The following is a 12563-nucleotide window of genomic DNA, read 5'->3' as shown; positions in this document are numbered from 1 at the left end:
AGGCAAAGCTTGGTCTCCATCCCGAGTACTGACAACTCCATTCACACCTGTGTCAGTTCATGTGTGGGTCTGGTTTCACCACCAGATGATGAACACCTGGGGGGCAAGGACACATCCTCTTCATCTTTGAACCCTCAGGAAACAGAGCATCACGTGGCGTAGAATAGGCATCCAATATCCTCTTGCCTAAGCATGTACTGGTTACACTGTCAACCTTCTGTCTACAAGACAGTCCCAGTTGTAATTCTACACCTTTTATCTTCACTCAGGAAAACTCCTCAGAATGACAGTGATTAATGGTGACAGTAAGACAGGGATAACACTGAACCTGCTCTAATGTATATAAAAGGAAATATTTATAAAATTTGATATTGCTATCATCTGAATGTTTATGTCCCCCCAAAATTCATATGCTGACATTCTAACCCTCCAGGTGACAGTATTAGGAGGTGGGGCCTTTGGGAGGTGATTAGGTCCAGAGGGTGGGGCCACATAAGTGGGATTAGTGCCCTTGTGAAAGAGGCCCTAGAAAGCATCCTTGTCCCTCCACCATGAGAGGACACAGCAAAAAGGCATCATTGATGAGGAAGTGGGTTCTCACCAGACACCAAATGCTCAGACCAGGATCTTGGACTTTCCAGCCTCTAGAACTGTGAGAAATCAATGTTTGTTGTCTATAAGCCACCTTGTTTGTTGTATTTTTGTCACAGCAGCCCAAACACACTAAGAACGGTATGTTACTATTAGTGGTATCTTACTAGCATAAGGACTCTGGACAGGACTACCTGGGGGTGAATCTCAGCTCTGCCACTTGTAAGCTGTGTAACTTAAATTATTTGGACCTCAGTTATCTCATCTGTGAAGTGGGGGTGATAATAGCACCTACTTCACAGAACTGCTGTGATTTACTATAATGGTGCACGCAATAGCGCCAGATCACTGCTGGCTAAACCAAGAACAAGCAAAAGTCCTCTGTGACTGTGGCAACAAAATATTACATTATCTTGAAAAGCTGATACAGACCACTGCTCTCTGTCCTGAGAAACAGACTTATCTCTAGGCTTCTGCAATTATTTATGATTTTTTATGGTGCAAATTAAAATAATTCTATGGACTAAAATTCCAGCCAAGTCAGGGACACTCCCAGAATCTGTTTCCTTATCTGTGAAATGAAGACGACATCACTTCTGCCATGGTGTCCAGTGATCTGATTTGAGGACCTAGCAACACACTGATACAAAAGCATTTCTACTTCTGATTTGCTACTGTTCTTACTATGACTAATAACAATGAGTTTATGTATGACATTTCCTGCATTCTCACTGATCCCTTTGGCATATTAGCAATACTTAGGTATCTGAAAATATGAACAGCTTTCGATACTGATTTATTTCTTGCAACATACTAATAATAAAACAAAACTTACTCATATAAGGATTGAGATCAAGAGCCCTTTGAAATTCAAGACAAGGTGTAAATTGCTGCAAACGGTCTCTTTAATTGGGATCAAAACATTTTTGACAGCTTTTGGATTTTTACAATTCTAGCTAGTGTCACGTTCTGCTAATGTTTCTTTTCTTGGTTTTGAAAAAAAAAAAATAGTGCAGCCAAGCTTGAGCAGTAATACTTTAGACATGATAAACAACTAAGATTTGTCATTCCAAATGACAAAGACCCAGCTTTCCATTTCTTTGATATGTAGGACAAAACACTTCACTTAGACTCTCAGTCTGCATAATTCAGTTGGCCCCCTGCTGGGCAGCGACAAAGGTTCAGTAAACTGTTCCTGCTCATAATCTCCAGTGGAGGTTCTGAAAAACCTCTATTTATCTGAGGATAAATCACATTGATAGGGATGACTTTAAGGGAGAAACAGAATATTAAAACCACTCTTCAGGAAATCAACTTAGATGTGACTTTGGTCAACACCTCATCCTCTATTTGACTTCCTTCCACAATATCCCCATCATATGATTGCTGCTTGAATACTCATAGGGGTAGTGAACTCACTTGCACAGGACGTGGTCCATGTAACTGCTGCAACAGCTCTGACTGGTAGGGAAATTCTTCTTACTCATAAACTGAAACTGCTTCCTAGAAACTTCCAACACCTGGTCTTGGGTCTGTTTCTTGAGTCACACAGATCAAGTCAGCTCTTTCTTCTACTACACAATTCTTTGGAGAGATGAACACTATTAATACGGGGTGTCCTGCCCCCCCACCCCATCATCTCCACTTCTGGCTTAAATGTTCAATCCTCTCCACCAGTTTTCCCCAGACTTATTTTAAGACAAACTAACAAGCTAAGGTTGCAGAAGCCTAATGTTAATCAAACAGAACTGGAGTAGACCACGCCAGACAGAAAACATTTAATTCTGCCTTCAGTCTGATTCTCCACCAGGATATGCCCAAAGGCTTTGAGCTGAAATAATGACTTTACTTTTGTTCTCTTTTGGTCCAGATAAAGACTCGAAAGTCACATTAAAAGGTCTGGTGGTATTTTCCTTTGGGGCCAGTATTTAGCCACCCTTGAGTGAGGATTTAGATAAAGGTAAAGAATATAAACTACCTCTCCTCATTAGTTTGGGGCAAAGCTCAAAAGCATGGCCCCTGGACAAGATAAGGTATCTGACACTCTGCTCATTCCCGTCCCTTGGGCTATGCCTGCATCACGGTGATGGATGGGGTGGACTGGGAAGAGACTAGAGATGATGGTATGTACAGCATGGTGAAAGGAACCCTCAGTTAGGCTTAATCCACATCACCTTGCCCCTTCCCACAAAGGACGCTAAGGGAGCAATGATATCCTACAAGGTGGCACAAGCCCGAAGCTCTCCGCCTCCTGCGTGTTACTCAGGATCCCACGAGGCCACCACTGTGCTGAGAAGTCTTGGCCCCGGTTTCAGTCCCCCAGCTGGACTGCCCTGGTCCCCTTATCAGGATCGTCTTTGATTTGACTGTATCCTTTCTAAAATATGAGGTTCAAAACGGAGCACAGGGCTCCCCACTACAGGCTTCCAAGAAGAGGAAAAGCTTCCCTGCTTTCAGGAACCCTACTTTCACGAAGGCAGAAGAGGCTTACGTTAGGCTCTTTCTCTTGCTTCATTCAAGCTCCTTTACTACTGATGCTCGAGTCCTCATTCTCAACTCCCTTTGCCAAGATGTCCCCAGGGAAGGCCCACCTTTACCTATAATGTAGAGGTCAACAGCTTTGATTTCTGACTTAAGCCAATTGGAGGTTAAACCCCAGCTCTCCCTCCTACATGCTGGGTGACCATGAGAATCTCACCTATCCTGAGAGAGAACTGGCACCATGGTTAAGGGGAAAGTTGCATAAACCAGGCTGCCTCGGTCATAATCCTGTCTCCATCACCACTAATTTCAGCAGGTAACATACCCTTTCCTCTCCTTAATATCTTCAACTATAGAAAGGAGATAATGATACTATACCTCATAGGGTTGTTTTAAGGATTAAATGAGTTGGTACTTATAAGGGGTTTACAACAATGCCTGAAAAATATAATGTGTTATTATATGATGAAGAAATTATTATTATCATTATTATTATTACTATCCCCTTAGACTACTGTGAGGACAAAACTGAGTAATGCACATGTAGTATGGACCTAGTATATACTAGGTACTCAGCAAATGGGAATTTTTATTACTAGTTATTTTTACTGCAGTAAAATATACATAACTTTTACGATTATAACCATTTTTAAGTGTACAGCTCAGTGGCATAAAATACATTCATATTCTTCTGCAACCACCACAGACATCCATCACTAGCACTGTCTTCTTCTTTCCAAACTTTTAACTCCGTACTCATCAAACATTAGCTCTTCATCACCTCCCCTCCTCAGGCCCCAGCAACCCCCATTCTACTTTCTGTCTCTATGAATTTGAATCCTCTAAATATTTAAGTGGAATCCTACTGAATGTGTCTATTTGTGACTGTCTTATTTCATTTCACACAATGTCTTCCATGTTGTACCATATGTCAGACCTTCCTTTTTATTGCTGACTAATATTCCACTCTATGCATATATTGTATTTTGTCTATTCATTCACCCAATGGATGGATGGATGGGTTGCTTCTACCTTCTGGTTACTGGGAATAATGCCACTATGAACATGGGTGTACAAATGTCAGCGCTATTACTAGCCATTCAGGAGTAACTTTTCTTCAAGAAAATCCATTTTTTACTGTTAAATTATCATCCTACTAACCCTATGGTATCCTAGTACAAGCCGGAACAAAGCGGAGAGAAGAATAATGCAAAACGACTAAGGTTCTGTACATGGGCTGGTTGGATTATTTACACAGTGCTTGATAAATTACCTGTGATGTTCCAAGGAGGTGAGAAAGGTGGAGGTGTCTTAGAGGGTACAGAGCACTGAATGAATAAAAAGAAAATGTGTCCATTTGACTCTCGTTCTCTCGACAGAACAGATCACAGAAGGTTTTTCTGTTTTTCCCTTACCATCAAATAATAGGGCCGACAAAGTCAGGCAAGTCCTGGGGAGGAAACTGGGAGCTAATTGCCGCCAGGAGGTTGATGAGAACAGAAACTACTTCTTCAGTGGGTCCAGCAACATATCAGCCCTTACATTTCCCGGTCATGCAACGATAGATTTTTTTTTTTAAGATTGAAAACTCCATTTATTCTTTTCGATGACAGCAATTGCACGGTGCCACAGGTTAAACTCAAGAGGGTCTGGATGCTTTGACCAAGTCAAAAGACCCCCCATGTGTCTCCCTCTAGGACGCGTGTCATTAAAGTTGCCAACACACAAAGAAATTTAACTTAAACCGCCACATTATCACGGCCCTTCAAAGTGCATCAATCTCCCATTACCTTACCAGGACTGTGTGACACTTTCATCACAATTACACTGTAAGAAGCACAGTGCAGTCACACTGTGGCCGAGTCAGGGAAGAGCCTCCCTTTGATGGACGATCAGAGCTGATCAAGTTTGTCAGTTGCTTTATGTGTTTTTATGCTTGTTTGATATTCCCGCTCAGAGAGTGGAGGCTTTTAAGGGCACATCTATCAATGGATTCAATTTCACAATGCCATGCGATTCTTTTACTTACCCCTGTCTTCTCATCAAAGATTTTGATTCCTCCAAAGGAGATGGTTAAAAAGATTTTCTGTTTGTGTTCTCCTTTGGAACGAGCGCCAGCAACAACGCCCTGTTGAAAGAAAAGACGTGGTTTTTACTTTAGAGTTTTCATTTGAAAATTCCCTCTGGTCCCAAAGGCATGTCAGATACCATCTACTGATGCCACCAATCACGCACACTCCTTTCCCTTCCCCCTTCCACGCTGCCTTCCCTGACGGGCTTGCATCTTCTTGATGTTTTAGGGTAACAGTTGTCCTCATTGTTCTGACACTGTATAAATAGATATTAGAACATTGGTTCCTTTGACGAACCAAGATTTATAGAGTGCCTACTTTGTGCCTGGACACTTGGCTCAGAAGTCATGGTCCCAAGATACACACAGTTTGGTCCTCTTGTTAATATCTTGGTTGGGTTTTGAATATAGTTTCAACCTTTTACGTAAACATGAGTCATGGAATCTATTCCTAACTGTGATTTTAATTTTATACTTCTGAAGAAAGTTTTCATATAACTTAATTTTAGAGATTAGAAAGAAAAGAAAAGAAAAATCATTGCCGGACTACATGTCTCAGTTTTGTTTGGAAAAATGTGATCATCATAGTTGTACGTCTATGGTTTGCAGTTTATACCCACACACATTTTGTATGTTCTTTTACAATTTTCCCTATTATTCCTGCTTTCAAGGAAAGTACCTACCGAGTGCATCCCATTTCTCAAAAATCTGTTTTCCCAATTTTCCAAGCTTTTTATAAACTGAAGACATGTCTGAGTCACTTAGAAGATAAATGTCACAAAAGGCAGGTATGTTACTCTGCTCTCTGCTCCCTTCCTAGTACCCAGGACAGTTCCTGGAGGACTCAGCAAATTATTGCTGCATGAATGTGCTATCAAGAATCCCCCGCAAAATTGATACGATGTGGGACATGGATATAACTTAGTGGTAGAGTGTATGCTTAGCATTTGTGAGGTCCTGCGTTCAATCCCCAGTACCTCCATTAAAAAAAATCTACAAAGTTGATACGACGCAAGTTAAGAGTAAAGATTCTTGCTTTTTAAATTAGCCTCTGTGATGGCCAATTACAGGAAGCATGGGCTTCACATTAGGGGACAACTCAGAGGACGAGGCCATTCAAGGGATTTACACTCAAAGGCTGCTGCTGAGCCTGCATGAGATGTTGAGGCTTCCAGCCCCTTTGTCGCGATTAGCCTTGGCAGACAGCGAGATTATGCCCAGCTCTCAGCAGTCATCATTCCTGTTCTTTTCTGGGAGGAGAAAAGTCTAAAATAATAATCATTTCATATTTCCAGGAGATAAAAAGTCCTTTGTGTTGTTCTCAGACCAGCAGGCTCCCAACCTCAGTCTCAGCAAACACAGTGACAGGTGCGACTAGAAGGCACAGGGGGAGGGGCATTCTCTCGTGGCCGTCTGACTAGCCCCATTTTGGGTATCAGAAATATTCTGTAGAATCAAAATATCTGGATTATCACTCCTAGCTGCCATCTTGGACAAACGCCTTAACTCACTCCCCATTCTACTTCCCCAAGTGTAAATACTTTTCCGACATGTTCAAGAGAATTAAATGAAAACTTACGTAAAGTACCTAGCACAACGCCTGCGACACTGTACAGATGTCATAAAAATTAATTTCGGCTAGCAAATGAGTGATGCTCCCTTAATGTCCGTGGTCCAGTTCCTGCTTTTACTTAACTGGTAGGAAATTTGCTCCCTCAGGAGTTGCCCGTGCATTCTCAAGCACTTCTGACATACAGAGATACAGGATGTTCGAGTCAGTGGAAACCTTCAAAACTAGTTGGTCCAAAGTTATCAACTGGCAGATGAGAAAAATGATGTCCAGAAAGTCCGAAGATGGTACAGAGTTGGTGACAAAGCTGAGACTACACACCCACTCTCCGGACTCTTGATGCAGCGGGTGGTTCTAACTCCTCCACGAGTGTCTTCTTCCTCGCAAGCCCAGCTCCCTTCCTGTAACCCGACCTGTGTTCCTCTTTGGGCCCCCTCAGGGATGGAACCCACTGGCATAAAACCCCGCCTCCAATGACTGCCCTCTAATAGTTCATGAGGATGAAGCACCCCCAGAGCTAAATCCTCTGTCTCTTTAACCCCTCCTCCTGTTTAAGTTTCTTGATTCCTCAGTGTGCTGCTTGCTTTCCCATAAATTAATTGAGGGTTGAGGACATGGGGGACATGAGGACAGGGGGTCATTCTTATCTCTTTTCAGTGTCACCCTCTGAGACATCATCTCTGACTCCTCCGTGCCAAACATCATGTCATTCTCTCCTCCCTGCCTCTCTTTTCCTTCTGGCCCTCAACAGCCTCTGATATATTACATAATCAGAGTATTATGACTGTCTGCCTTTGCCCAATAGAACAAAAGCTCAAATTGTGCATGAAACTTTGTTTTATTCATTCTGTGTGCCCAGTGTCGAGAATGGAGTCTGGAATTTTTTTAAAAAGGTACTCAAAAGAGGTGAAGTAACTTCCCTCACTTGGGTACTGAACAAGCCAGGCTTTGAACCCAGGAAAACTTGACTTTGAAATCGGTGTTCTTGGATGGATTGGAATAAGGTAACAGATGCTGCCACCCTTCTGTAGCCGAACCCTCAACGTCAGTATCCAGACGGATGCAAAGAGAGAATGAGAGGTGGCCTCATCACGAAGGGAAGCACTGGGAGAACTACGTCAAAGGGGACAGAGTCTCTCTTCCTTGTTTAAGTCCTTCCTAAATGAAGACATCACAACACGAGGTGGGGAGAGAGTTGGACTTCCGGTCAAGGAGAGTAGCTCTCCGTCTCCATGACGGTCCTAATGTCCAGGACAGTCCTGACAGCCCCTAGCTCTCCCCAGCAGGCTCACAGTCTTAGAGGCATTAACCCGTTGTGATCTCCTTTCCTGGCCAAGAAATAAAGCTGCTTTTTCCACTTGACCTAAAACTCTGTCCGTAAGTCTCAATGCGGTAAGTGGGGTTCGGAGGTCGTGTTTCTGCAACAAAGACACTGCTGGAAACTTGGAAATTGGGAAGTCAGACGTTTCCTTGAGTACCTACCAAATGGCAGAATGTCTTACATGTCCTGTAATTTAGCCCTCACCTTAGTCCTGGGGAGGAAGAATTATCTTTGTTATTTTACATATGAGGGAACGTAAGCTCAGGGGGTCAAGTGACCACCCCAAGCCTCAAGGAAATAGTAAGACATACAGGGAATTCAGACCGCGATCTTTTAGATTCCAGTACTGGTGTTCCTTCCATTATAGTCCTCTGTAAGGGCTCTTTTGGGGAAGCATGGATGGAAAAGGTGGAACCAACAGCTTTCAGACTCAGTAGTGGAAGAGAACTCTAAAATGAGAATACTCTCACTTCCTACCTCCCCAAAATGAACCATGCACAGCCTGCACCTCGCACCGGGTGCAGGATACAGGGAGCCCAGCAAAGGACAGTTTCTGTCACCACGAACATCGATACTGACACAATGAAGCAATACCCCGCACTAGGCACCGTGTGGAGCCACTACTGCGGGCATCCCCAAGTGGGTCACACAGGGACAGCATCCTGGGGAGGAACTGACACACAGAGGAGGGGTCAGCCACGCCAGGCAGGACTGACAAGCTGCTCCCTGTTCAGGACAGGGGTTGCCGTGAGGATCGGACAAGATGACACCCAGGAAAGGACCCTGAGGAACCTCACCCAGCAGGGTGCATGCACATGAAGGGATGACTGTGATCTCCACGGAACACATAAAGCATCTGTGAAAACACAATGAGCTCCAGGCGTGAATGGCTGAAAACCTAGACTGTTGCTCCAGAAAGTTCCATGAACGAAACCTGGACCCGTCTCAGCCCCACTAGTTACCCACTGTACGGTCTTTGAAAAAAACTCATCCTGAGGTTCACTTTTTCCAGTTAGAAAGGGCAACGTAAAGAGCTTCCTCTCTCCTGCTTGAGCCCAGAAGCTGGCCCCTGGGGGCTGCACTCCCAGGTCCTCTGAGCTTCCTGCCCTCTTGCTTCCAGGTGGGTTTCACGAAAGAAGGCCCGTGCGGGAGACGAGAGGGTGGGAGGAGAGAGGTCAGGGTATTTCTTCCCGCCTCCTCCCATCCTTGTTCTACCATCTCTAGCAGTAGCTACATTTTTGCTTGCGGTGGGGGAGAGGACTTCCTCCCCAGTCCTGCGCTCCTGGGTTCCGGTAAACACCTTTCTTCCTAAGGTGGTGACAGCCTCCCACTGCTTTCAGTTTCCCGCGTCTCACCAGCCCTTGTTTGCTACCTTAACCCTGCCTGCCCTTTGTAAGTCGCCCCTTCACTAAACTGCCCCCCTCTGACCTCGCCCGGGTAGGCTGTTCTCACAGGACCCTGGCCAGTATGTTTAGGGCTCTGTTAGCAGCCCTGCAGGCACTGTCTGTGGGAGAACGCGTCTACTCCTACAGCTTCAAACACCCCCACTGTGCCCAACGCCTCTGAAGCTACGACTCAGGAAGCCAAGTGACGGGGGGCTGCCGGGTAGTAGCTTACTGGTGGGGGCTTAAAATCCAGTTGGGGGACCAAGAGAAATGAAATGCAGATACAAAACAGAATAAAATGAAGCACTAAACTATAGTTTATCAAACACTAGGCATCTGGAGATGTAGGTTTGAATTCGGGGCTTATCCCATTTTCACTGAAGGTTCTGGGGCAAATCCTGTAAATTCCATAAGCCTCAGATTTCTTATTTACAAAACACAGAGACTAATAACTACCTCACCAGATCAAAAGAGATAATATATGTAAAAGTGCCTTGTTGACTAAATTAAAATATGATGGCGACAAGGCTTTGCCGGTAGACAGGAAAGGGCTAACTCATACTCACATTCTGAATCCCCTCTCAAATCTCTGAAATCAAAGAGAAAACTCTCTAAAACAGGAAGAGACCAGCTTCAGAGAGTCTAGCAAAGAAAAACAGATTTTTGTTTTTTCTCCTGTGGCTTGACGTGAACAAGTGGGCCTTTCTGCAAGGCTAACAGGCATTTTGTGCTTCTGTGTCTTTCTTCCCTGGGCAGGTAGCCAAATGGAGAATCGATTATTGTTTCTGTGTTTCTTAAAGAAACACCACTGGGAGTGGAAATGCCACCATTCTCTCTGCAACTTGCAAAGAATGAAAGACAACTATCTGGGAACCAGGAACCCTCCACAAGTTCAGAGCATTTCACGGGAGCGTGTGATGCGGGGACAAACTCTCAGGGCTTTGGGGACCTCATGGTTATGAAGGGTGACAGGTGGGGCACTTCACTGCAGGTCACACACACACACACACACGCGCGCACGCAAGGTCGGCAGTCATTGCCAGGCCTGGTCCAGCTAGCCTGGCCCGGTGTTAACCCTGAGGGACAATCTTCAGGGCACACAGGCAGACTTCTGCCTCACATCCGCTGAGACCTCTGTGCTTCCATGAAGGCAGCTGGCCAGCCAGGCGCTCTGTGGCCCATGCCTGGTGAGTGCTGTCTACCAGGATGCTGGGGGGAGACGCACCTGTCTCGGCCTCAGCAGACTTGTGGCTTTGGGTGAGAACCAGGTCGCTGGAGATTTTCTTGGTGTCTTTTAATGAGTACCTGTCAGGAGCTAATCTCCATTTGTCTGGCCTCAGACTCAGTGAGGAGGGACTTCAGCCAGAATCAAGATCCTGTCCTTTGTCCCCATCCTTGACTCGGGTCTCCCCGGGAAGGCAGGCATGGCTCTAGCTGATGGGGAGTCTGGAGAAAGGCTGAGCATGCAAGGTTCACTCTCTCTGGGTTCTCTCTCTGCAACTCGCCTGCTGGTAGAGAGGCGGCATTCTGGTCTGATCTCATGCATCAGTCACAGTCCTGCTCTGAGGCAGGGCACGGGTCGGGGTCAGGGGGGCAGGGATGGCTGCAGTTACCCAGCTTCCCCGCAAACCAAGTGGAATAGCCCATCTCTTTCAAGGATGCCTCACGGCTGGGTATCTGCGTCCAGACCAGCATTCATCGGGCATAAAGCTGGAAATTCAGACTTCTTCCTGTCAGACTCCTTTGTCTATTTATCAATCAGATTTGAACTTGGCAGGAAAGGGGGGGCTCATTATTACACTGCCCTAAAGTCTCACAACATTATTTTATACAAAAGGATATATTAACCTCTTTCAAGAGCATCTATGAAATGACGATTTTAATGTCTTCTGTATCTTTTTCTAGTATGCCTTAGACTCATAACTATTAAAATGAAGTTTGCTACATAACAGCTAAAAAATTAAAAGAAAGTAATGCATACACAGTTTAGAAAATTAAGAGTTTTCAAAAAGAATGATTCCTACAGCTGTACTACAGGAGACTCAGCATCCAAGATGCATGTTAAACTGCTGAGAAAAGGTGTACAGGAGAAACAACATTAATAGCTGTGATTTATTTAAGAAGCTATCAAAGAAAAGACAATGCAGAGGGTGTTTTATAGACATTGTCCCGTTTAATATTACTAGGCACTTGGTTGGCTTGTCTCTTCTTCCCTATTTCTTACATCAAAAAAGATTTGCACTGACCAAGTTGTATCCTCAGGGACTATTAGAAGAGACAAAAAAAAAATTGCTCATGAGATATTATTAGGTGAGGAATAAAAAACTATAAATAGTAGCTTTAACTACATTATATATATGTATATGGTTCACATACATATACACAAATGCATATAAAATACAAATAGAGACTGTTAGTTACACACAAAAATGCTGACACTGATTTTCTTTGTGTAATGAGACTCTGGATGGCTTTAATTTTCCTCCTTACACTTTTCTGTATTTTCAAAATATTTTCTGATGAGCATTTTGTGAATTCTACAATCAGGAAAATAACTAAATTATAGACGTTAAATGCGTAAGGTATCTTGTAGATGTCTTGTAATTCATTTGTTTTTCTAATATTTTATATTACTTTTATTTATTTTATATTTTATATTATTTAAAAAAAAAAGAGCCATAGACTACATGGAGACCAGAATCTGGGAACAATGTTCATTTCTGTATGTTTTTATAGGGCATTTCATGACATAATTTTCTTGTTTTGTGTATTAAAATTTTTTCCAATTTCTTTTTTAGATTTCTCAATGAAAAGGCTTCGTTAAAGCATTTAAAAATCAGAAACTTCTTTGCAATAGCTCCAAATACCAGTATCTATTTACATATCACCTTTAAGCATATTTTCCCTTTATTATAAAGCATTTGGGGGGCAATAACAGAAATTACAAGAGTGAGTAAAATCATATCATCTTTTACCATATTTATCATACAGTAAAAAATAAAAAAATTTATTTAAAAATAAAGTACAAATTCTGAGGCACTGTATGATTTGATGGGTTTGCACTTATTTTTGTAGGCAATGCACATTGAAGATGCAATTGTGTAAAATGATATGTTCAAAACCTGTAAAACAGGGACCAGCAAA

The 12563-nt window shown here is 43.4% G+C and overlaps 1 protein-coding gene across 17 annotated transcripts in view; it reads right to left on the bottom strand.

The window, feature by feature from the left end:
• DAB1 (DAB adaptor protein 1) overlaps positions 1 to 12563 on the bottom strand; it is a 386755-nt gene that overhangs the window by 121286 nt on the left and 252906 nt on the right. For all 17 annotated transcript variants that reach the window (XM_072974349.1, XM_072974361.1, XM_072974347.1 and 14 more), the window contains one exon: positions 5102 to 5200. In XM_072974349.1, coding sequence (XP_072830450.1) covers positions 5102 to 5200 — 99 coding nt within the window. The remainder of the gene's footprint in view (positions 1 to 5101; positions 5201 to 12563) is intronic.

Source organism: Vicugna pacos, chromosome 13 (assembly GCF_048564905.1).
Source record: "Vicugna pacos chromosome 13, VicPac4, whole genome shotgun sequence".
In the NCBI taxonomy this organism is placed as follows: domain Eukaryota; kingdom Metazoa; phylum Chordata; class Mammalia; order Artiodactyla; family Camelidae; genus Vicugna; species Vicugna pacos.
The sequence above is the reverse complement of the archived record's forward strand: the minus strand, read 5'-3'. Positions and strand labels throughout refer to the sequence as shown.